At 42.3% G+C, this 27,027-nt stretch overlaps 1 protein-coding gene across 6 annotated transcripts in view; it reads right to left on the bottom strand.

The window, feature by feature from the left end:
- Window positions 1–27,027, bottom strand: part of SCUBE1 (signal peptide, CUB domain and EGF like domain containing 1) — a 545,901-nt gene that overhangs the window by 140,640 nt on the left and 378,234 nt on the right. For all 6 annotated transcript variants that reach the window (XM_033951623.1, XM_033951624.1, XM_033951620.1 and 3 more), the window contains 2 exons: window positions 22,717–22,839; window positions 1,533–1,649 (listed from right to left, as the gene is read on the bottom strand). In XM_033951623.1, coding sequence (XP_033807514.1) covers window positions 1,533–1,649; window positions 22,717–22,839 — 240 coding nt within the window. The remainder of the gene's footprint in view (window positions 1–1,532; window positions 1,650–22,716; window positions 22,840–27,027) is intronic.

Below are 27,027 nucleotides of genomic sequence, written 5' to 3'. Positions count from 1 at the left end.
TTACACCTATCTTTAAAAAGGGGTCAAGAGGAGACCCGGGAAACTATAGGCCAGTAAGTTTGACATCGGTTCCGGCCAAGATGGTAGAAGCACTGATAAAGGACAGCATCTGTGAGCACATCGAAAAAAATGGGCTGATGAAAGCGAGCCAACATGGCTTCTGCAAGGGAAGATCGTGCCAAACAAACTTACTACACTTCTTTGAGGGAGTAAACAGTCAGTTGGACAAAGGGGAACCCGTAGACATCATTTACCTCATGCACAGATGGGTCAAACACTGGTTGACAGGCAGAAGACAGAGGGTTGGAGTGAAGGGTCACTACTCAGGCTGGAGGAAAGTCACGAGCGGAGTTCCGCAGGGGTCTGTACTCGGACCGCTGCTGTTCAATGTATTTATAAATGACCTGGAAACGGGGACGAAGTGTGAAGTTATCAAATTTGCGGATGACACTAAACTCTGTAGAAGGGTTAGAAATGCGGAAGAGTGTGAGGACCTACAAAGGGACCTAAACAAACTGGAAGAGTGGGCGAATAAATGGCAGATGGACTTCAATGTAGGGAAATGCAAGGTCATGCATATAGGGAGAAAGAACCCGATGTTCAGCTACCAAATGGGGGTTTAGTATTAGAGGGAAGTAACCTTGAAAGAGATTTGGGTGTACTGGTGGACACAACAATGAAGTCAACAGCACAATGTGCAGCAGCCGCGAAGAAGGCAAACAGAATGTTGGGTATTATTAAGAAGGGTATTACGACCAGAATGAGAGAAGTCATTCTGCCGTTATATCGGGCAATGGTGCGCCCGCACCTGGAGTACTGTGTTCAGTATTGGTCACTGTACCTTAAGAAGGATATGGCAATACTTGAGAGGGTCCAGAGGAGAGCGACACGAATGATTAAGGGCATGGAAAACCTTTCATACACTGAAAGATTGGAGAGATTGGGGCTCTTCTCCCTGGAAAAGCGGAGACTCAGAGGAGACATGATAGAGACCTACAAGATCATGAAGGGCATAGAGAGAGTAGAGAGGGACAGATTTTTCAAACTTTCAAAACATAAAAGAACAAGAGGGCATTCGGATAAGTTGGAAGGAGACAGATTCAAAACGAATGCTAGGAAGTTTTTCTTTACCCAGCGTGTGGTGGACACCTGGAATGCGCTTCCAGAGGACGTAATAGGACAGAGTATGGTACTGGAGTTCAAGAAAGGATTGGACAATTTCCTGCTGGAAAAAGGGATAGAGGGGTATAGATAGAGGGCTACTGCACAGGTCCTGGACCTGTTGGGCCACCGCGTGAGCGGACTGCTGGGCACGATGGACCTCGGGTCTGATCCAGTGGAGGCATTGCTTATGTTCTTATGTTCTTATGACCTGTTAATTTTGGGTGCAAGATATTTCCAGGTATAGCTTGTACTTTTTTTTCAACACCAATTATATGCTTTCATTTCTAAATGTACAATTCTCTTGTCCTTTACTTGGAAAACAATTTGCTCAATATTTGATCATACAAAGAAAGTAAGATTCTCCAAACCTCCACAATGTGTCATTCCGTACAATGTAAAACCTTTGTGACAGACACATTCAAAACTTCCAGGGTAGTTGATGCAGATATGATCACAAGTCCTTGCAAATGAACATTCATCAATATCTGCATAAAAACAAAATTAAAAAAACCCTTAAGTCTAGCCGTTAGGATTTCATTATTTTATTCACAATTAAATTATTTGCACTGTACATTGACAGCCATTTTCAACAGTGTGTCCGAGTCTGACTTGGATATTTCCCGCAAGACGTCCAAAAGTCGGGGCGGAGAAACATCCATTTTTGAAATTACTAGATGTCCAATTTTTATTTTTTTGAAAATTGCCTTCTTAGACATCTTGACTGTCAGGACATCCATCCTTAGGACACCTAATTTTTTTGGCCATTTATGACCACAAAAACATCCAAGAATAGAACGTCCAAATCCAGATCATTTGGACATGGGAAGGGCCAGCACTATAATAGACTGACCACACAGACCACAACAGAGCAGTGAGGCACCTTAGTAGGCATTGCTGTAAACTTCACATAAAGTGCCAGATGTACATCTCACCATACCTTCCTTATAATTTATGGTGAGCCCTCCAAAACTTGACCAAAACCTAGTATACCCACCTTTCTACTAGTGCTGCCCGATTCCTTGATTCAAATCAATTCACTGATTCACTTCGATGAATTGATTCGAATTGATTTGTTTGATGAAAAAATTGGAATTGCCGAATCAGTGATCAACCCCTCCTCCCTAGCCCCTGGTGAGATCTGACATACCTCCAGGCCTCCTAAAGCAGCAGCGGCGGCGGCGGTGGCCAACTGACAGAGGCAGTGCTCTGAACAGGAAGCGTGCAGCCTAGCCTTCCCTGCCAGGGCATTCCCTCTGCCACATCACTGAAATCATTGATGACAAAGCAGAGGGAAGACCTGGTGGGGTAGGCTGCAAGCTGCCTGTTCACAGCGCTGCCTCTGGCAGCCAGCTACTGCTGCTGCTTTGGGAGGCCTGGACATATATCAGATCCCACAAAGGGAGGAGGGGGAGGGGTTGGTTGGGAACTGCTACACAGGGGGTTGGGAGGGAGGGATGGAAAACTACTGTACAAGGGATGGGAAGGAGGGAGGGATGAAAAGCTGCTACACAGGGGGATGGGCAGGGAGGAAAGCTGCTGCACATGGGGGAGAAAGAAGAGAGGAAGAATTGTTGGACATGGGGTGGAGGGCAGGGTGAGACTGTGCATAGGGAGAGAGAAAGAAACGGTGCACATGATAATGGAGGGGAGGAAGGGAGAAATGCTGCATGGAGAGGCATAGAGACGTTTGACCCAGGGCATAAGGCAGGGAGAGATAGAGATACAGAAATGGTAGACAGTGGGAAAGAAACAGAAATGTTGGGTATGGTAATGGAAGGTAGAAAAAATAATGTTATTTCCTATTTTGTGATTACAATATATCTGATTTGAAATGTGTATTCTGCCTGAGCTGGTGTTTATATAGCAAGCATGAGCTAGGACCTAACAGAGAGAGAAAAAATATATTTGTTTACATCACAGCATCAGTGTGGGGTTGGAGAGGGCAAAGGGGGTGGGGTAGGTGAAGAGGTTACAAAATAAACCCACCAGGACATTTTAAAACAAACACATAACTGGGTGGGAAAAATGAATAGAATCAAATTTTTAAAAAATCGATTTAATAGGCCAAATTGAATCGAAAACTTTTTCCCTGAATTGGGCAGCACTAGTGTCTACCACCCTCCCCCAATAATGATGTTATTATATCACTGGGCAGCAGACGGCGCTGGCCCAGTGGTGCAGAAACTACAGCTCCCAGGATGCACTGGGCTCAACAGTCTTGGCGAGTCACAGGGACGGTCATCAGACAGGGAGGAGAATATACTGTATACCTGAGCCTGGGATCAGTTCAGGGAGGTCCCTGAGCGAGGGAGAACTCCTGATTTTCCCCTAGACATCAGCTGAGGGCAGAGCTGTGGGAAAAGGACTGATGCCTCTAACTGCTTGTCTGAGGTAAGGCAAGCTAACTGTTTGTAAAGTGTGAGGTAAATTAAAGAATAAAAAGTATTTTGTTATTAACTGGTGTTTGGTCCCACCTTTCCTGAGTGTATAGGCTAGCTTGCCATATCAGGCTAGCATATTACATACCCCAATAGCCCTTATGTCTATAGGTGGCACCTATATAGCAGTATAGTAGTATTTTGGTGGGCTCACACTCTCTCCCATAAATGTAGTGGCTATTAAGGGCTTGGGTCCACCTGTTTATGGTTCACTAGCCCACCCACTAGGTTACTTAAAACACCTGTGTGATGCTCTACTAGGATTTCCCATATCAGTTGCTGTTGTTCTAGAGATAGATATGTACTGTTTCATTTAGATTTATGGGGAGTGGGAGGGGGGTCAGTGACCACTGTGTGTGCGTGTGGGTGTCATTACTTAATCCCTCCAGTGGCCATCTAGTTAATTTGGGTATCTTTTTTAGCTCCAAATATCTAAGTTCCATCCAGGACATCTTGGGAAACATTTGATTATTGCCACACTATGTCCAAGTCTAAGCACACCCAAAGCCTACCCAAAACATGCCTCCAACATGCCCTCTCTCTCCCTTGAGTTTTGGACATCCAGAAAGACTGTTTTGAAAATTGGCACGTGGACATCCTGGTGATTAGGATGTTCAAGTGCCAGTTTATGCCATCTTATGGACATCTTTCTTTTTTGAAAATGAGCCCCTTTGCCCACATTACAAACTCTTATTAAAAATAACTTAAAATGTCTGACTAGAAGAAATATAACATAATTATAGTAATAAACATAGATGCATTTATGTTTATTACTATAACTATATTAGAAAAGAGATCAAAATTTTAAACAATGACAAACTTGTGCTAATTCAATCTTTGTGACAATTTTACATATGAAATTTAATGTAACAGAAATGTGATGCTGACTTTTACCACTGGGTGGTACCAACTAGCTTCTGATAACATTTTTAACTTGCTATGTGATACATAGATCAAAGTTGGCAACCTACAGTGTACCCCAAATATATAGCAAATAACACTCCGTAGTACTATAAATTAAAAAAAATTTGAATGAAGGCTGTTCTCTCCAGTTTTATACTTGAAAAGGGTAATTTTATTACTATTTGGACGTATAAATAATACATGTATATTTTTGCTTATATGAGGTAATATAAAGATTTGAAAATAAAGATATTTGCATACTTTTACTTTGAAATTTAGCCTCATGACATTTATATGAATATATGTATACCTGCAAATAAATGTGCATATGCAAGTATTTTCTCTTTTTTTTTTTTAATTTATCAAATTTTATATTTTACAAATCAAGTATCCACTTGTACAGAAAGATGAAGAAAAGCAAGCAAATAAAACTCAAGAATTAAAAATACATAATAATCAAATAACATAAATATTTAGCTTAAATTCAGCTCAAGTCCTCCATTTAGATCCAAGAAAAAATAGGCAAACATTTTAACAAATATTAACAAAATATTTGAATCAAATATATAAGAAAAGAAGATCCCTTTAGCTGAGAGAGGATACCATTAAATTCAATTTGCACTTCACTTTTATTTCCCTTCATCCAGTCGAGTTCCTGCCAGAAAGTCTGTCAACTGGAAGGGCTCAAAGAAAACATATTTTTTCATACGATATTGTATTACACATTTACAAGGGTGCCGTAGAAAAAAAGTCCCTCCAAGGGATGTAACCCCTGGCTTCATCATAAGAAATTCTCGCCTTCTTCTTTGAGTGTCCCATGCCAAATCTGGAAACATTAGAATTTTATATCCAAGAAATTCTTTCATTTTATTTTTAAAGAAAAGTCTAAGCAAGCAGTTTTTATCTGGTGCAAGAGCCACAGTGAGAAGCAATGTTGCCGCAGATGCGGTCTCTCTATCCGAGAGTTCCAGCATTGCTGAAACATTAAGTGGTTGATTATCTTCCTGTGGTTTAGATGGTGATTTAATAGCTTTCATCGGCAAATAGTAGACTTGAGTAAGTGGTGGTAATGTATCCTCTGGAATACCTAGAATCTCCAACATATAACGTTTCAGCATATCCCTAGGTGTCACAGAAGCTATCCTGGGAAAATTAATCAGTCGAAGATTATTATTACGAGAAAAGTTCTCCAGAGTTTCCACTTTTCTGCGTAAATTTGTGTTATCTTTTACTAATGCTTCACTAAGCTGTTTTGATACTTTTAGTTCTTGTGGTATATTCACAATAGAATTCTTGGATTCGTCAATTTCAACCTTCATATTTTTTATATCTGTTTCTTGAAGTATAATTTTACTTTCCAGCTGCAAAAGCTGGGGCTTTACAGACTTAGCCAGATCAGCAACTAGGTCCCAAATTGAATCCAATGTTACTTCCCTGGGTTTTTCTATAACATAGGAAACATTAATAGCTTGAATAGTCTCACCAATTGTAAGCTGTTCCTGGCAATCCTTCTCCTGGACTGGGGTAGTCCCTGATGTTTCCAAGTCCTCAGTACTTCTTGGACTCACCTGAAAACTCAGGGAATCCATCTCCTTGCTCCTCTCCGTGTTCTTCCTAGCCTCAGAGGGTAGGTGCATGCCTTCTTCCGGTAGCTCCTCCACTCGTGGGGAGCTAGTAATCTGAGGAGGTGTGGGAGGTGCCCTAGCGTCGGGACTCAGCGTTGTTTCTAGCCCCAGGGAGATCGCCTCATTTCCGCCCCTCTGAGGCATCTCCAGCGGGGGTGCCGACGCTGCTGGGATATCCTGCATCCGACGCAGGAGTTCTTCAATATTTCCGAAGGAGGAGACCGCAGAACGCTGCGAGGCTCCAGCGGCGCTGCGACCTCTCCTCTTTGGCATTTTCAGGTGAGTAACTTCCCTCTAGGAAGAGTTTTAAGAAATCTCCTCCGGCGTGCTGCTCAGCCTCAGAGACCATCGGCCATCTTGGATCTCGTTATCTGCAAGTGTTTTCTCAAGTGTACCCATGATGTAGAAGGGTTGGAACATGTTGCAGTCCTTCACAGAAATAGCCAGGCAAGGCATAAAAGTAACCAGAAAAACTCTTTATTTCTTCAGACCAGGCATACTGAAGCCTGTTGCTTCACAGGTGTGGTATTTTGTCCATAATGTCTCTTGCAAACCAATGGACAGTCTTACTGGGGTTGGCTTCTTGCCAGAGTTCAAACACAGAATGCAGAAGTTAAAAAAAACACACACAGTATGGACAGTTATGGACAGTTTCTCAGAGTGAGTTAAAGAAAAAAAAAAAAAACTCTTACCTTAACAGTCTTCTGTTGTCTTACTCCAAGTGTTCTCAACCTGATTCTCAGGACACACCTAGGCAGTCAGGTTTTCAGGATATCCACAATGAATATGCAAGAGGTAAGTCTGCATGCAGTACCTCCATTGTATACAAATCTGTCTCTATGAAGAAGTCTTATAAACAGGATGGAGCCGGTCCAGAGAATGGCTACTAAAATTATCGGTGTTCTTCATCATAAGGTATATGGGGATAGACTTAAATATCTCAATATGTATGCTTTGGAGGAAAGCGGGAGAGGGGAGATATGATAGAGATGTTTAAATACATATGTGGCATAAATGCACATAAGGTAAGTCTCTTTCATTTGCAAGGAAGCTCTGGAATGAGAGGGCATAGGATGAAGTTACGAGGCAACAGGCTCAGGAGTAATCTAAGGAAATACTTTTTTTTACAGAAAGGATAGTAGATGCATGGAATAATCTCCAGGTAGAGGTGGTGGAGACAAAGACTGTTTCTGAATTCATGAAAGCATGGAACAGACACATGGGATCTCTCAAGGAAAGGAGGAGATAGTGGATACTATGGATGGGAAGACTGGATAGGCCATTTGGTTTTTATCTACCATCATGTTTCTTTAAAAGGGACTGGAAGTCTCCTATATACTCCATCACAACTCCCCTGATCCCACCCTCTGGGAATGGTTTTACTTAGCCTAGACAATTATGCTACCTTTGATACTATTCATCATCAAGTGCTGCTAAATAGGCTTATTTCCATTGACCTATCAGGCACAGTGTGGAAATGGTTTCAATCATTCCTTTCTAATAGATTCTACTCTGTTTTTCTCTCTCAAAATAGATCTGTGGAAACTTTTATTACTAATGGTGTTCTGCAAGGTTCCATCCTCTCACCTGTTCTATTCAATATCTTTCTCCTGTCACTTTGGAGCCTCCTTAAGAGCCTCAGTATTGTCTACCATCTCTATGCTAACAATATCAAATTCCTGGTTAAGATCAAACATAACAGGGGGCGTGGCCTGACTACCGCGGAGCCAACACGTATGGCATAGCTGCTCCTCTTCACCCACACTCAAAACGCTAATAAAAAGTGCTTTCTTTTCGCAAAATTTTGCGATTTTCGCCGCGATCTTGTTGCCTGGATCCCCTATGTCGCCTCCGAAACCGGCAAAAACCGACGTTGCTTCACCCGCGCCCCTTGGAGGGAAAAGGCTAAAACCCGATCCAAGCACGCCGGAGAAAATGGCGCCGAAAACCGACGAAGCCTCACTAGACCTGCTCCTGAAGGAAGTGAGATCGATCAGGGGCATAATACAGGAGCAGGTTGAAGAAACTAAGCTGCTGAGGGGAGAAATAGAGGCACTTAATTCACAATTTGTGGACGCCCGTCACAGATTGGATGCACTGGAAGAAAAATCGACTGCCATTTCATCCCTGCAAGAAGCTGTAGCCAACCATGATAAACTGATTACTACCCTGCAGAGAGACTATGAAGATCTCTCTAATCGCAGTAGAAGATCTAATATCAGAATTATTGGGCTACCTGAATCTTCGGAGGGCTCTGATATGGCTTCCTTTCTCTCTACCTTCCTGCCTGCTGCCTTGGGGCTTGTCTTTTCACCTCCTCTAGAAATAGAGCGTGCTCACCGCGTGCCATCTCACCTCTCCCCACATGCCACTTCTCCCAGACCCATAGTGGCTAAGTTGCTCAGATTTCAGCATGCACTGCAAATTCTCACAGCAGCAAAATCTAAATCTCAGCTCTTGCATCAAGGTAGGAAGTTTTTCATTGTGCCTGATCTTGCAAAAACCACAGCTTTGAAGAGAAAAGCATTTCTTTCCCACCGGCAGGAGCTTAAAGACATTGGAGCTAAATATGGTCTGATGTATCCTGCTAGGATGAAAGTGACCTACAATAACCGCACTACCTCCTATACTGATCCTGAGGACCTGGCAACATTTCTGGAATCCTTAAAAATGAACTAACATGATGGGCTGCGGATTTATTTGTTTACTTCTGTCTCTGATATTATAAATTGCATATGTTTAATTGTGCAATTCACTGTTAATTATTGTTCATGTGGATAAGCACACTACTCTCAGGTTTTTCAAAATTGAGTGGGTGTGGAGCTTTGCAAGTTGTTCCGTATGTGTTTCCTCCCCGTGCTCACAGGAGCACCCTTAAAATGTTTCATCTCATGCATGATAGTATGGTCTTTCTCTTTTCTGACCTTGCTTCATGCTTTCATTGCTAGTTTACTTGTTCTTACTCTCTCTCTTATTCTCTCTTTACTTATTCTCTCTGGCAGGAGTGTCTACCTGATATTATGGTTATATTATTTACTCTTTCCCCAAAAAGGTGATTTTTACTATGTCTTGATACTGCTTGTAACAAAATATGGCTGACTTACATGTTTTTTCTTTTAATGTGAACGGTTTGAATCACCCCATTAAGAGGAAAAAGATAGCTAATTATGTATTCAATAAACATCCTGATGTGATTTATTTACAGGAGACCCACCTCCCACCTGCTGCCGCCTCAAAATTTAAATTGAAGGGATATTCCACTCATTTGTATTCCTCCGCAACTCAGAGGAAGAAAAATGGGACATCAATACTTCTCAGTGACAAATTATCTCCAGTTATTCACTCTGTTAAAACAGACTCTGATGGTAGATGGTGTCTGGTACACGCTGCGTTGCACTCAGTAGATTTTGTACTCCTTAATATTTACGCTCCTGTTTTAGACCACCCAGATTTTTTTAAGGATCTTCAGCTGGCGTTAGTTGAATATGGGTCTTGCTCTCTGATATTAGGAGGTGACTTCAACCAAATTCAAGATATCTATATAGATCGGTCATCCTCCTGTAAACCTTCAAAGTCCAGATCTTTTTCAGCTTTACATGCTTTAATGGAAGCCTTCTCCCTAGTAGATCCGTGGCGCTTATTACACCCGAAAGGTAGAGAGTACTCTCACTTTTCACCACCACATAACACTTATTCAAGAATCGATTTCTTTCTTCTCTCCCCATCGCTTATTCAAGAAGTAGCAAACACTATCATACATCCAATATCTCTTACAGACCATGCTGCCATTTCCTTACACTTAACCATCTCCGCCCCACGCAAAGAATCTCCCTCTTGGCGACTTAATAATGCCTTGCTTTTAGATGATGCAATAGTGGACAAAATCAAATCCTTCACCACGGAATTTTTTGAAATTAACACTAAGGATTCAGAAATCTGCCCCGCTATTGTTTGGGAAGCTTATAAAGTTTCTCTTAGAGGCGAACTGATTAAACTAGCCTCCTGGAAAAAGAAACAATCCATACAAAAAGAAAAAGAATTAGAAACTTCTATTAAAAACTTAGAATTACAACATATGTCAACTCATTTGCATGACCCAACGCATTCAAAATCTTAAATATGAATATAATACTATGGTCTCACATACAGCCCGACGTGACATTTTTATCTCCTCTTCTGGTCATTATATGGGAGACAACCTTATGGGTCGCCCTTTAGCTAGATATCTTAAAACTAAATCAAAACGTTTGCACATCTCAGCTATTCAAGACTCATCAGGACGATTAGCAACAACCAGATCTCTGATTTCCTCCCAATTTGAAAAATTTTATACTGCTTTATACCAATCTGAACTTTCTACCCCTGAATCAGACATGGATTCTTTTCTTACTTCCTTAACCCACCCAACTATATCAGAAACCATTAAAGCAAAACTAGACGCTCCCATCACCACGTCTGAAATTGAAACTGCTATATCTTCTTTACCCACTGGGAAAGCCCCGGGTCCAGATGGCTTCACTAATGAGTTTTTCAAAAATTTCCGAACTCTCTTGGCGCCTCAACTCCTCACGTATTATGATTTTCTTCACTCCACTCCGGATAAACAATTCAATTTTGCTGAGGCCACTATTGTAGTTATTCCTAAACCAGACCGAGATGCTACCTTGGTTAAAAATTTTCGTCCTATCTCTCTCCTTAATCTGGACTATAAAATTATGGCTAAATTACTAGCATTGAGACTCACCACAGTGATCCCATCCCTTATACATAAAGATCAAACAGGTTTCATCAAACAAAGATACATTGGAGATAATTTACGCTTATTTCACCACATCAATGCCCACGCCAAAACACTGTCAGATCCTGTGATTGGTCTAGCCATAGATGCTGAAAAAGCCTTCGACCGTGTGGAATGGCCATTCCTATTCCGAGTACTGAAATGGTACAATTTTGGTCCCTTCTTCACAGATTGGATAGAAACACTGTATAGACAACCTACAGCCCGTATTTTGATTAATAATTCTCTTTCCAACAAATTCCCCCTTCATAGAGGCACTCGTCAGGGCTGTCCCCTATCACCATTATTATTCGACTTAGCGTTGGAACCTCTCCTATCAGCTATCCGACAATGTCCCCTAATTAAAGGTATCCCCACGTCCAATCGAGACATTAAATTAGCAGCCTATGCTGATGATGTTCTTCTATTTCTTAGAGATCCTCTTGTTTCTTTGCCCCATCTTATTAACATTATCTCGCAATACTCTCAAATATCTGGATATTCAGTTAATTGGGAGAAATCGGAGATCTTTCCTCTTAATGACCATATTTCCTCCTCGGATCTAGCTCCATTTCCTTTTTCATGGTCACAGAATGCTGTGAAATATTTGGGGGTCCTAATTCATAAAGATCCATCACATGCTCAAGACCTTAACATTTCCAAAATCAAAGCATTAGTTTCAAACACTACAACTCGTTGGTCACCACCCTATTTGTCATGGTGGGGTAGAATAGCTTCCATTAAAATGACTCTAGCCCCGCAAATTAATTATACCCTCTCCATGCTTCCTCTCTTATGCCAGAAAACATTCTTTCGCTGGCTTAATATGAAACTCTCTGAATTTATCTGGAACAAGAAAAAACCCCGTATCGCTCTCGCCAAACTGAAGGCTTCTAAAATCAATGGTGGATTAAATTTACCAGATTTTTATCACTACTATATAGCATCTCTAGCTAAATATGGAGCTCATTGGATAGCTGATCCTAATCCTCAGGATCAACCAACATGGTTCGAAATGGAACGCTTTTTATGCGCACCATTGCACACCTCCTGCTTCCTCACGGTGTCAGTACCTAGACACTTGAGAAAGTATTCTCTGCTGCACGCAGCACGCCTTTCATCTTCTGGATGCAACGGCTAAGATTTCTATTAGTGAAAGCCCATTCATGTCTCTTTGGAATAACTCTAAAATTCAAAATAAAGGCAGATCCCTCTCATGGAAGAGGTGGCAGCGGGCGGGGGTCGAGTTTGCTCATCAATTGGGCTCTTCTACTTCATTTATTCCTTTTGACATTTTTTGTTCTGCATATTCACTTCCACCCTCTATATATCCCCAATGGCTTACGCTTACCGCAATACTGTCTAAACTACATATGCGTCATGACTTTATGACTTCTATTCACACTGTTCGTCACTGGTCTACTCTGGCCTTAACAAAGGGTAGAGCGATATCTCTTTTCTATGGTATTCTAAGGGACCATTTTTTCACCTTTTCACCTCAGTTAATGAACCATTGGGACTCGTGTCTACAGACTGCGTTAACTGACATAGATTGGGAACTTTTCTGGTCTTCCACGAATCGCCCTCTTCTATCTTCAAGAGTCTCGCAATCAATGTTCTTCGTTATGTGGAATGCAGTATGGACTCCATTTCGCATGTGGAAAGCGAAGCTAAAACAAGATTCTACTTGCTGGAACTGTTTAGTAAAGTCTGGGACTCTTGACCATATGCTCTTTCAATGTTCTATGGTTCACTCCTTCTGGATTCATATTTGGGACACTATAAAATCTATAACTAAATGCTCAGGAGAGATTTCCTTGGACATTGTAATTCTTCGTTCTCAACATCCTTGTTTTGCACACACAAACTGTCCGCCTAAACTCATTGATGCCATGTTTGTAACAGCCCTTATGCATATTCTTAAAAACTGGAAATCACCCTCACTACTCGACTACACCTTTTGGTGGAATTCTCTGAGCATGTATCACAAATTTGAATCTTATGCATATGAGAAAAATATGATCTCTCGACTCTCCACGAACATGGTGGGGAAAAAATCACCTTGGTCATTTTTAGATTCATATGTTCATTCTACTCCATAGACACTTCTGCCTCTTTTTCTACTCATCTATCTCTTGCTCTCTCTTTGTCCCTCCCTCTATCTCCCTTTCTCTTTTTCACTCTCCTCGCTTTTCTGCTTTTCATATATCTTCTACTAGCAGTTGCACATATCTTGAATTCTTTTTTATTAATCCGGTTATATGTTACTGACTATAGACATGGTCTTATTTTATGTCACTGGTTCTCAGTCAGATTTTGTGTGTTTACACTGCTTTCTGTATATTTCTTGAAATATTCAATAAAAATCATTGAACAAAAAAAAAAAAAAAAGATCAAACATAACATTGATGAGACAATTATTGCATTACAATCGCACCTGCAATTGATAGAACATTGGCTACATGTCAATTTCATGATGCTCAATGTCGCTAAATCCAACTTCTATCTGATCACCTTTCCCCTGATATACCAAGATCTCTTAGGATTGACAATTTCCTTATTTTAATAGTTGATAAAATGTGCAGTATTGGAGTGATTTTTGACTCCATCCTCTCCATGAAATACCAAATCTCCAGGGTCATTTCCATAGTTTTCCACAAACTATAAGTTGTCAGTCATTTATGTGAGGTCCTGTCCTTTCCCAACTTTCGCTTAGTACAGGGGTAGGGAACTCCGGTCCTCAAGGGCCGTAATCCAGTCGGGTTTTCAGGATTTCCCCAATGAATATGCATGAATCTATTTGCATGCACTGCTTTCAATGCATATTCATTGGGGAAATCCTGAAAACCCGGCTGGATTACGGCCCTTGAGGACCGGAGTCCCTACCCCTGGCTTAGTAGTTCAGGCCCTCATTTTTTCCCTGCTTTGACTACTGTAACAGCCTTTTTTGTAGTAATCTCGAAGCTGCATCTGAACGTGAAGCATGCCCATAGAACAGAGAATCATCTTGAAGGTTCTATGTCTGACCTACAAAGCTCTGAACAGCTTAGCCTCCCTGCCTATCTCCAATTGTTTGTATCCTGTCTGAGGGCTTGTGTGCCCATGCAGTTGCTAATCTATAATGAAATGGATCAGTAAAGAAGTTGAAACCTGCCACTGTTTCAGCTCCTGAAGACGCTGTAATAGCAAAATACGGTACTACGTCGGGCTGGCTGGGCACAGTCTGAATTGGAGTGAGAAGGCATTATAATAACTTTGTCTAAGAATCAATATATGTTTGTTGGAACATTGGAGAATACTTGAGAAATGAAATAATACACAAAGACTATGATGTGGAACAGCTTTATTTTCATCAGAAAAGGCTTGTGAATGGAATGAGTACAAGCTCCAGGTTTTCTTCCACTCTTGTGAGATAATACAGATTTTAGTAACTGGAAGTGCAATATGGATTCATTTATGTTTAATATATAATATAGTGTTAAGATTTGTGTTATTTTAAAAAAATACAGTATATTTAAATAAAAAACCTGTCTAGTTATATTATATGTATTAAACACATTGTTACGATGATACTATCCTATCAGGATGCTGCGTTCCTTGGATGATCTTCTTCTGGAAGTCCTGTCCTCATAACTAGTTTTACTGGAAACTTACAGAAAATCTCTCTTTAGTATTGTTGGACCCAAACTCTGGATCACTCTGCCCCCAACTCTTCATACAATCTCCAGCTTCAGATCTTTTAAAAAGAAACATAAGAACATAAGAAGTTGCCTCCGCTGGGGCAGACCAGAGGTCCATCCTGCCCAGCGGTCCACTCCCGTGGCGGCCCATCAGGCCCACTGCCTGAACAGTGGTCTCTGACTAATTTTGTAATTTACCTCTAATCCTGTCCCTATAACCTTACCTCTACTCCTATCTGTACCCCTCAATCCCTTTGTCCTCCAGGTACCTGTCCAGACCTTCTTTGAAGCCCTGTAGCGTACTTCTGCCTATCACATCCTCCGGCAGCACGTTCCATGTATCCACCACCCTCTGGGTGAAAAAGAACTTCCTGGCGTTTGTTCTAAACCTTTCCCCTTTCAATTTCTCCGAGTGCCCCCTTGTACCTGTGGTTCCCCTTAGTTTGAAAAATCTGTCCCTATCCACTTTTTCTATGCCCTTCATGATCTTGAAGGTTTCTATCATGTCTCCCCTGAGTCGTCGCTTTTCCAGGGAGAAAAGCCCCAGCTTTTTCAGTCTGTCAGTATATGAGAGGTCCCCCATACCTTTTATTAGCTTAGTTGCTCTTCTCTGGACTCTCTCAAGTATCTATTCTTACGTGCCTATGAAGTCTCCCCAAGGGTATCCTCCTACTAACCATCTTGGACTGATTCCTGCACTGTAAATTTCACAAGCTGTCCATTGTAACATTTGTTACTTATACTTTTACTGAAGTAATAATTTCACCAGTTTTTACTACTTTTATTCAGTTACATCTGATTAAGTAAAGTGTAAAGTAATAAGTATAAGCAAAGCAAGATGTAAATGATTTCTCTGGAAACCAAATGGAACAGTATAACCTGGAACAGGATATTCCTAGTGCAAACTTTGTACAAACAGTGGATCATCTTATCTTAAATTTTGTTTTTCAGATAATACAGCCTATGAGAACAGTGGAATTGCCTCTGTTTGTTGAATTGGTTACTGATCTCCAGCCAAATAGACCAATAATGAGTTGGGTTGACTCTGAAGCAGAGATGATGCTGAAGCTGATTGAAATTCTTGGTGAACAGACATATTTCTCTACCATAACAGATCATCCCATGGAAAATGTTATATTGGGATGACTATCAATTGGATTGGTAGAGTCATCAGAGAGGACGTCTCCCTGTCTGGCCTTAAGACTGAAAGGTTCTCACACATTTGATGTTCTTGCTTTAGCTCTTTAAGATATTCAAACAATGTTTGCCATCAGACAGAACAGACAATGACTCCAACTTTGTGAAAGCCTTGTCTATAATTGGACAGCATAATGATAATAATGAAGATGAAGATGCAAGTGACAAATTAGACTGCACTACTTTTAATTTTATTTATTTATTTCTTTATTCAAGCTATTTATATACTGCCTATCAATGGAGATTGTCTAAGTGGTTTACATTCAGGTACTCAAGCATTTTTTCCTATCTGTTTCAGCGGGCTCACAATCTTTCTAAAGTATCTGGGGCAACGGAGGATTAAGTGATTTGCTCAGGGTCACAAGAAGCACTGTATGGCTTGATCCCACAACCTCAGGGAGGTGTAGTTCTAACCACTAGGCTACTCCTATATAGAAGTCAAGTGTTTTAGACAAAGAGTCCCTTGATAAGTAACTGCAGACCTAGTCAGAAGACAAGATATTGCAGCCTAGCCTGACTTGAAGGAATGTTTTATTAGACTGAATAATCTATTTCCTGCTAATGCAGTTGTTAAGCACCTTTTTTTTCCATGAAATTTTATTGAGTTTTCAAAAAGTTACATGAGAACAAAGAACTATAACAGAATATCAATGAGCACCTTTTTAGCTCTGCAAGATTAAGCATACTCACATAAGTGACAGTCATTTTCAAAATTTAGTTTTACTAAGAGCAAAGTGGACTGACTTGTGGAGCAATAAAGTTATTGGGATAAAACCATTAACAATAGTTATGTTCATTGTAGTTATGATACTTTTACTATTTACTCAAAAAGAATTATATTAGGGAAAAACTTTTTTACTTTCACTTAAGTAAATTTTTAATGTGTTCTTCACTGTACTTTTATGTAAATATTAAAATATACATTTACTTTTGCTTTGAGTACTCCCTGGATTCAATATAGTAGCATTGATGTTTCCCATCCATGTCCTTAATAGAGAAAGGGAAGAAATAAGTTACCTGGTAGTCCTGGCACATCTGAGGCAGAAAGCAGGCTAAAGAACATCTGACAGGGTGGGCTTCAGGAATTATGTGCCTGTCTACTAGAAAGGAGATCATCAAGGTAAGTACCTAATCTTCCCTTCTAGTGCAAAAGACACATCATTACTGAACCTTCGGGACATATCAAAGCAGTCTTCAGAATCTAGGTCAGAGCAGATGAGCCTGTTGAAAGTATGGATGATTCGAATGCAGAATCCAATTCGGCTGCTATGTCCACCCTGTAAAACTTTGTGAAAGTATGAAGAGAGGTCTATGTCGCTGCTCTGCAAATTTTTTCAGGTGACACCGCTTAGACTCTGCCCATGAAGTCACATTTCTAGTGGCATGCACCTTCAAGGATACGGGTTGAGACTTCTCACTTCAGATATAGGTGAAAGAAATGGCCATATGAATCAGTCTGGAAATGGACACTTTGGAAGCCAAGTGGCCTTTATAGACAGCACCTGCCTCTCTGACATGAAAAACTAGATGAAAGACAACAAACTACAACTGAATGCCTTCAAAACAGAGCTCCTATGGATCAGAACCCCCCCCCCCCCCACACACACACACACTAATATCACCCGTCCAACACTATCATGAGAATCCACCTTCCTAACAGTGAAATACCAGGTGTGACCATCTATCCCTCTCTGCCCACATTTTACAGGTTGTTTTCACCTCCTTCTACTACATGCGCCAACTGAGAAGGATCAAACCCTACATCTCCAAACTTTATCTAGTTCAACTTCTCTACATCTATGTACTCTCCAGGATGGACTACTGTAACTCCATATTTAATGGAGTGACTGCCAAGGAACTCAAACGCCTCCAGCAGGTTCAAAACTCGGCAATCCGCCTCTTGTGCAACCTCAATTATCACGATCTCACCTCTCCAGTCCTCCAAGCAGAACATTTCACATTCAAGGCCCTGGTAATATCTCACAAACAACTCCATCTCACCATACCAGTTTACATCACCTCCAAATTTCAGAAGTACACCCCTGCCTGCCCCCTCCGCTCTGAGGAAGAGAGGTGGCTATACAACCTCCCAGGGAGATCTCTCCAGATGGAAACCGCCCGTAAGTGCTCCTGTACCCATTTTGTCTCATATCTATGGAACCAACTGCCTGCACAGATCAGATCACTGAATTCATTGATGAGCTTCCGAAGAGCAGTAAAAACCTTCCTTTTCATCTGAACTACCTCCAGCAAGCAGTTCCCCTATACTCTCTTCTTCCGATGAATGTTGTTATACAATCTGCAGGAAACACCTCCTGTGACTGCTATGAACATCTTTCTGCATCCTGCCATGTCCTATGCTACCATGGCTGTCCTATGTAATGTACCATTAATGTCTAATATAACTGACTGTATATGTCTACTGTAATCTTCTGTGAACGTACTTTTGTAACCCATTCTAAGCTCATGGGAGGACGGGATAGAAATCTAAATAAATAAATAAAGAGGTGATCGGACAGGTAGAACTCATTTGTTATCTCCAGATAATGCAGCAGACGTTGCAAACATCCAGCAATCTCAGGACCTTGTCTCTCTTCTTGGACCCCGAAAATGTGAAGGCAGGAAACTGGGCTTCCTGGTTGATGTGAAAGGTTGAGACTACCTTAGGTATGAAAAATGGAACTGTATGCAGAACTACTCCCAACTCTGAAATTCTGAGAAAGGGTTCTTTGCATGACAACAGCCGCAGTTCAGGCAATGTCAAGCCAAAGTGATTGCTACTAAAAACACTGTCTTGACTGTGAGGTCCATCAATGAGTCCTGCTCTAGAGTAGAGAATGACATGGGGACAAATTTTTCCTTGCCCCACAGGAACTCAATTTCCCCGTCCCGTCGCCGCAAGATATGTTGCAGTCCCCGTCCTTGCCCCATTCCTGTAAGCTCTGCCTTAACCATACAAGCCTCAGAAACTTATGATTTTAAAATGTTTGAGGCTTGTGCAGATGAGGACAGAGATTTCAGGAATGGGGCAGGGACAGACAAAGAACACGCTGGGACGGGAAAATGAGTTCCCCCAGGGATGGAGAAAAATTTGTCCCGTGTCATTCTCTACTCTAGAGGCTCATATGAAGTTCTGGTGAGTGACCGCAAGACCAGGTTAAAACTCCACATAGGAAAAGGCTGTTTACTGGAGGATGCAACCGTGATGCTGCTTTCAGGAATCTAGACACATCTGGATGAACAGCCAAAGTGTTTTTGTTAAGCTTGGGTCAGAAACACAAAATACCCGCTACCTGAACTTTCAGGGAGTCAATCATCAGGGCTTTTTCTAGCTCTTCTTGCAGGAATGCTAGCACTATGGAGATTAGGGCCGTGACTGAGTCTGAACTCCTTTGGACACTCCAGATCTGGGAGCATTTCCAGACCTTTGCATAGGCAGCTAAGGTTGACTTTTTCTTGGATTTTAAGAGGGTGGCAATCTGTTTTTATATGCTAAGTCTATTCCCTTCAGTATTTTGAATGTTTCGATCATGTCCCCTCTTAGTCTTCTCTTTTCAAGGGAGAAGAGGCCCAGTTTCTCCAATCTCTCACTGTATGGCAACTCCTCCAGCCCCTTAACTATTTTAGTCACTCTTCTCTGGTTCCTTTCAAGTAGTACCGTGTCCTTCTTCATGTATGGCGACCAGTGCTGGATGCAGTACTCCAGGTGAGGGCGCACCATGACCTGGTATAGCAGCATGATAACCTTCTCCAATCTGTTTGTGATCCCCTTCTTAATTGTTTCATCAGGGCTCTGAATGAGCAGGAAAAATGCCTGAAGGCTTCAGCTTCAGCTTTCAGCTCTAGCTTTTCAGCACATGGGACTGTGGCACTGGTTATGGACGGCACTCACAAATACACTGCATCAATATATAGATAAGTTCAGTCCTTTTTGCAACAGTCTATTTAAAATTATTTATTTATATATAGCACAATTGCTGCAGCATACTAAGGGTTTTTCTGGCTGATGATTGAAGCGTGGAGAGAGCTTAGATCAAGTTTTAGCTCTCACCCATAGCCCTGGTGTTAATACACCCCATGGCTTCAAAAGCCTTTTCCCTTATCTGGCTTTTGTGTTTTATGGCAGAGTGAAATTTCTGGCAAGAAAATACAGCATAACAACTGGTGGTGTGTTAGAATTATATGCTTAAGAGCCATGCCATAAGACCAAAGCGTTCTGGATCCTCCAGGGTGATCGGATCCTGCATGAGTAATTTCTGGAGACTTGGAAGTCTGAGGCCTCAGTCCTGCTATAGATAGACGAGATCTTCATACCATGGCCACCTCGGCCAATCTGGTGCGACAAGAATTACTAGATCTGGGTGTGACATTATTTTCTTTAGGACCTTGCCTGTTATGGGCCATGGAGGCAATACATATAGGAGCTCTGCCATTGGCCACGGCTGCACCAAGGCATCCAAGACTTTGCTCCCTGGCTGACATTTTCGACTGAAGAATTAAGCCGCCATCTTGTTGGTCACTGACACCATTAAATCGAATGTCAGGTGACCCCATTGGTTCACAATGCACTTGACCACCTCGTAAGATAGTTCCCATTCTCTGGGATCTAGTCTTCTGACTGAGAAAATCCACTTGCACATTGTCCACTCCTTCTACATATGCAGTTGAGGGCATCTTGAGGTGAGTCCTCACCCACCAAAATAACATTTGAGCTTCCAAGTGAAGAGAGGCACTGTTAGTGCCCTCTTGCCAACTGACATAGGCCACAGCCATTGCATTGTCTGAGATAACTCACATTGCTTTGCTTTGTAGTGTGCTTCCGAATATCAGCAGTGCCAGGCGGATGGCTCTTAGCTCCTATCAGTTGATTAACCCTTTTCTCTGGGAGGGGGACCAGCGTTTCTGAACTGGACACCCTTCGCAGTGCACTCCCCATCCGTAAAGGCTGGCATCCATGGTCAGAGATGCAGAGAGGGATTCCTCTGGATAGGGACTGTGGCCATAGTCACCAGGTCAGACCGTGATGTGCCTCTGCTGTCCAAGGCAGCAGCATTGGTAACACATCCCATTGCAAGTACTAATGAAATAGAATCGCTTCCTAAAGAGGATGTCAATGCACCTCTGCCCAGGGAACCACATCTATAGTTGTTACCATCAATCCAAGTACCTGCAAATAATGCCAAGCTGTGGGGGCTGGAATGTCCTGAAATTCTCTGATTTGACCCATGAGTTTCTCTCTGTGGGTCTTCGGCAGGTCGACTATGTTCTCCTTTCTGTTGAACACTGAGTTGGCTCTAGGTGGCTTTTCTGAAAGTTGATCACCCAGCTCAGGTTCTGCAGGAGCAGAATCACCCTCTACACTGCTGTCTGTCCTTCCTTTGGACTCAGACGTGGCTATTAGCCAATCGTCTAGAAATGGATGCACCTGAATCCCCACCGTGCAGAGGTTTGCTGCTACTACCACCATCACCATGGTGAAGGTGTGAAGCACTGTAGCCAGGCCAAATGGCAAGACCACAAACTGGAAGTGCTGCTCCAGAACATAGAAGCGCAAGAATTTCCAGTACGCTGGAAATATGAGGATGTACAGAAATGCCTCTGTCAATTCCAATGAGGCAAGAAATTCCCCTGGCGCCACTGACGCAATGACCAACTGCACCATCTTCATGTGGAAGTGGGATATCTTGAGGACCAAGCTGACCAACATGAAGTCCAGAATCGGCCTCCAGTCTTCAAAGCCTCTTTTGGTTACTATAAAGTAAATGGAGTATCTGCTGAGCCTAATTCTTCTTCTGGTATGGCTTCAATGGCTGCCAGATCTAGTAGTCTCTGTACAGTCGTTCTGACTCTGACCGTTTTCTCTGGCCTTCCTGCTGGAGAATCCACAAAGAGGTCCAGAAGGGATTAAAGAACTCAAGCTTGTACTCCTCCTGAATAATCTCCAGTACCCAGAGGTTGGAAGTAATCCCTGCCCATGCCTCCCAATAAGCAGTTAACCTCCCTCCAATTCTTGGAGTTCAGCTCTTGTCCTGACATCATACCTGCTTCTTGGGGGCAGTTGCAGGATGGAAACCTGAAGATTAGGAGTGCCTGGATCCTTGAAATGATCTCTGGACTGAAGGTCCCTTCGTGTACTGGCAAAAAATAAACATGAGCAGAAGAGACTGGCTCCTACCATCTCGCATGTAGAGAGACAACTGGGGAGTTGGAGGACAGCCAAGAGAGATGGGAGGTGGAGCAAAAAATTATAATGAGGCTCTCTACACAAATTCTCGTGGGAATAGATTGGCTACCCGAAGATTCAGGAATGTGCCTGTTGCTCTAGAATATCTATCACCAGGTATGGCCTCCAAAACTGAACACAATACTCCAAGTGGGACCTCACCAATGACTTGTACAGGGGCATCAACATCTCCTGCTAGTTATGCCTCTCTCTAAATAGCCTAGCATCCTTCTGGCTACAGCAACTTCCTTGTCACACAGTTTCTTTACCTTCAGATCCTGTTCCATCTTTTTTATAGAATTCTTTACAGTTCTGAATGTTTATAATGTAATTTTGTGAATTGCTCTGAACTGGTGAGGGTGAATGTTATATCAAATTTTAAAATAAACATAATTATATAATAATGGTTATTATTAAAAAGAAAGTAGAATTAGTAGTAGATTTAAATTCCAGCAAAGTTAGACAGGAAGAAAAATTATTTTGTTTTGTTTTAAACTGTAAGGGTAACTAGCAACAATTTATCCTGGAAGATGGTGGAATCTGCAACGTTGGAATAAATGTTAAAAAAAATCATTTATAATTAATATATAGTATTGTAGATTCTTTGTTGAGACTGAAGCTGGGATTATATCCTTCTTATGATTCCTCCAAGTCTCCTCTTCCTATGATTTTAGTTTAAAAATAGCAGTGGTCTCTGGGTTAACCTTACCTTGGCAGGTACGTTCATCTGTGAGCAGTTTATATCCTTTCTGGCAACTACACTCAAAGCTTCCCACTGTGTTTCTGCAGAAATGATCACAACCTCCATTGTTAACCAAGCACTCATCAATATCTAAAAGGAAGAGGAAAAGAAACAATTCAATTTAAGGTCATCAAAATAAACACCAAATAAATATATGAATGCTGCATCTACAAACAAATGAAAAATGCTTGCCTTTAAAACCATCTAGGATTTACTCCAGAATCCTACTTGCTAATATTTTGACAGAATTAGATGCAAAGTCATAGGTGCCACCTCTGAGGGTTCCTGAGTTTTAGCAGGTGGGCTGGTACACGAGTTGATATGAATGTCTTTTGGTTCACTAACTGCCTGCTCAGTAGTGCTGCCCAATTTGCCAATTCGAAATGATTCACCGATTTACTTTGGTGAATCGAGTTGAATCGATTCGTTCTCCCCCAAAAAATTGGACTCACTGATTCAGTGACCAACACTCCCCCACCCGGTGAGCAGTAGCAGCAGTGGTGGCCGGTCAGCAGAGGCAGTGCTCTGAGCAGGCTGCTCATAGCTTGCCCCGCTGAGGCCTTCCCTCTGCTGTGTCACTGATGATATGTCAGAAGGAAGCCCTGGTGAGGCAGGCCATGAGCAGCCTGTTCACAGTGCTTTCTCTGCCAGCCGGCCACTACCACTGCTGCTGCTGCTTTAGGAGAACCAAAGGTATGTCAGATCTCATGGTGGTGGTGGTAGGGGGTGGGGTTGGTCAGGAGGTGCTGCACAGGGGGATAGGAGGGATGGAAAGTTGCTGCACATGGTGGGAGAGAGGAAGAATTGTTGAACATGGTGTGGAGGAGAAGGGAGAAAATTAACAAAGAGATAGAAAAGGGTGAGAGGGAAAAATCATGCATATAGTAGAGGGGAGGGAGATATACATGGAGAAGAGAGAGGGAAAAATGTTGGACAAAAGGTGGAGGGCATGGTGCATAATAATAATGGAGGGGAGGAAGGGAGATAATGATAATGGAGGGGGGAGGGAGGAAGGGAGAGATGCTGCATGGAAAGGACAGTGGGAAAGAAACAGAATGGTTGGATATGGCAGTGGAAGGGAATGTACAGAGGTGGAAAATGAATAGTGAGCACAGAGAAAGAAGAAAATGTTAAATGGGCAGGAGACCCTGGCAAGCAAGTTAACAGAAGACAAACATAAACCAGAGCTTGGGACCAACATGATTTGAATAATAAAATGACCAGATAACAAAAGACAGAAAAAATAATTGTATTTTCGATTCTGTGATTGCAATATGTCAGATTTGAAATGTGTATCCTGCCAGAGCTAGTGTTAGACAGCAAGCGTGAGCTACGACCTAAAAGAGAGAAAAAAGTATTTTTTGTTTATTTTGTTTACAACACAGTGCCAGCGTAGGGTTAGAGAGGGCAAAGTTGAGTGGGGTGCAAAATTGATTCAAAGGCTAAATTGAGCAGCACTATTGCTCATAATGTGATCTTTGGGATTTTCAGTCTGAGGGCAGGAAGCATCACATGCAAATGTGGCCCTAGGGGCTATGGAGCAACTGATTATTGAGCTTCCAAGATTTGTGCATGCAGATGGTGGAGCAACTCATAGTACTTTTATGGATGTGGAACTGCTTTTGTATTTCAGTCTGTGAGTTCTAGATATGAATCTTGTCTGGGGATCTGGGAAGGGGGAATAATATCCTTACCAGGAAGGGTAGGGCTAAAAATTTTGAAATGTGCAATGAATCTGCTTAAGAGATATGAGGTATGGGTGAGCATGGACTGCAGGGGAGAGGCACTTACCAAGGTAGAGTGAGAGGGAATTTAATGGGGGGAGGAATTAGTAGGGAGCAAAGCAAGTCAGATCAGGAGGAAGTAGAGAGCAGAGAAGTATAGACTAGGGGGAATGGTATAGGTACTGGGGGTATATTAAGTAAGCTACCCTAAAACAGGGTTACTATATTTGTGAAGTCACAAAAGAGGATACATGACCCTACCCCACCCTCACCAAGGCCCCAGCCCCTCTCATCCTCACCAAAGCCCCTGCCCCACTCTATCCCCACCTTTCACCCATTTCCTTAGTCCCCCTTCCCATCCTCTGTACCCTTTTAGTGCTTCTCTCGCTACATCCCACCAACCCTCCCTCGCGGTTGCTTCTTTCTCTCTTTCTCTTCTTCCAACTCCCACCCCCTCCCCCGTGGGTGCTTTTCTCTCTCCAGCCCCCTGAAGGTACTTCTCTCTTTCCAACCCTCCAACCCTTCCTCCTGTGGGTGATTCTTTCTCTCTCTCTCCCCCAGCAGGATCTGGTGGCATAGGTTCTCTCTCTCTACAGCCCCAGTGCCCCCGGATTTGGGTATGGATTTCCCCTGTTCCCCGCTCCCTCCACCTTTCTCCTCCACTGAAATTTAATCTTTGGGCCAGCTGGCAGCATTAGCAAGATGAGCCTGCTGCCATTGGCTTGCCCTGGAAGCCTTCTCTCTGTAGCAACTTCCTGTTCCCACATAGGCAGGTTGCTGCAGAGAGAAGGCTTCTGGGGCAGGCCAACGATAGCAGGCTCACCTCGTTGATGTTGACGAAGGACCCAAAGATTACATTTTGGTGGAGGAGGTAGATGGGGGACAGGGGAGAGCCATACCCCAGACAGTTTAGAAAGTCATCCGGATACCTCTAAAAAGAGGACATGTTCGCGTAAATCTGGACATCTGGTAACCCTACCTCAAAACAAAAGTCAAACTGCATTAGGAGAAAGAAATGAGGGAAAAAGAGAATAAGAGGAGGAAGACTAAGACCAATCAAACCTTACTTCTATAAGCCACCACTTTGCTATATTAGTTCAAATGCTTGTCCTAACACAACTTTGACTATTGCAATTCTCTCTATACTGACATAACCTCTTCTAACATGCACAAACTCCAAATGATTCAAAACACTGCAACCAGATTGATCTTTGGCTTAAAGAAATATAACCATGTCTCTGCTCCCTGTATGTTTAAGCTGTCCTACATCATCTACCATGCCCTTGATACCAACTCTCATAAGAATTGTCATATTGGGACAGACTGAATATTCATCAAGCACAGCATCCTGTGGCCATCCCAGGTTCAAGTACCCAGCTAGATCACAAGTAGTACAACAGATTTTATGCTGCTTATCCTAGGAATAAGCTGTGGATTTCCCAAGTCATCTCAATAATGACCTATGGATTTCACTTTTAGGAAATTATCTAACCCTTTTTAAAACCCTGCTAAGTTAATTGATTTCACCACATTCTCCGGCAATGAATTCCAAACTTTAGTTACATGTTCTGTGAAGAAATATTTTCTTCGTGTTGTTTTAAATCTACTATTCAGTAGCTTAATCGCATACCCCCTAGTCCTAGTATTTTTGGAAAGAGTAAACAAGTGATACACATCTATCTTTTCCATACCACTCAGTATTTTATAGACCTCTATCATATCACCCCTGAGCCGTCTCTTCTCCAAGCTTAAGTGGTATAATGAGGTTGTGGGTACAAACCCTGTGCTGCTCTTTGTGACCCTGGACAAGTTACTTAATCCTCCACTGTCCTGGTACATTAGATAGACTGTGAGCCCGCTGGGGCAGATAAGGAAAAATGCTTGAGTACCTGATTGAAAACCACTTAATATACCTTATCTAAGTGGAATATCAAATCCCTTTCCCTTAGCCTTTCCTCATAGCTTCCTTTCTCAAAGGAGCAGCCCTGGTGCCTCCCTGTCTGTTGACATATGCCACCACCGTGGCACTGTCCGTAAAGACCCTGACCACTTTGCCTTCCAGAGTGTTCTCCAACATTTGAAGTGCTAGTCGAATGGCTTACAGTTCCATTCGACTGATAGGGCACTTCCTCTGCGAGGGTAACCATCGCAATGACCTCCCCAGTCGTAAAGGCTGGTATCCTTCATCAGGATCACCCATGAGTCTATGTGGAGTGGCATACACTTGGCAAGTGACTGTGATCAGAGCCACCATCGCAGACTGTGACATGCCTCTGGAGTACAGACCATTGGCCTGTGAAGAGAGTCCATTTGAGGAGACCAGCATGACAACAGTGTGTCCTGCAGGGGGCATAAGTGAGTGTTTGTCCAGAGGACCACTTCTATGGATGCTTCCTTCGGCCCTAGCACCTGAAGGTAAAGGGAAGTTGTCCCTCCCTTTTATCATTTTTGTCACCCTTCTCTGAACCTTTCCTAATTCTGCTACATCTTTTTTGAGATATGGCAAATAGAATTGTACACTGTATTTGAGATGCGACCATACTAGAGCAATATA

Source organism: Geotrypetes seraphini, chromosome 7 (genome assembly GCF_902459505.1).
Source record: "Geotrypetes seraphini chromosome 7, aGeoSer1.1, whole genome shotgun sequence".
Lineage (NCBI taxonomy): Eukaryota > Metazoa > Chordata > Amphibia > Gymnophiona > Dermophiidae > Geotrypetes > Geotrypetes seraphini.
This window is presented reverse-complemented; position numbering and strand designations above follow the sequence as displayed.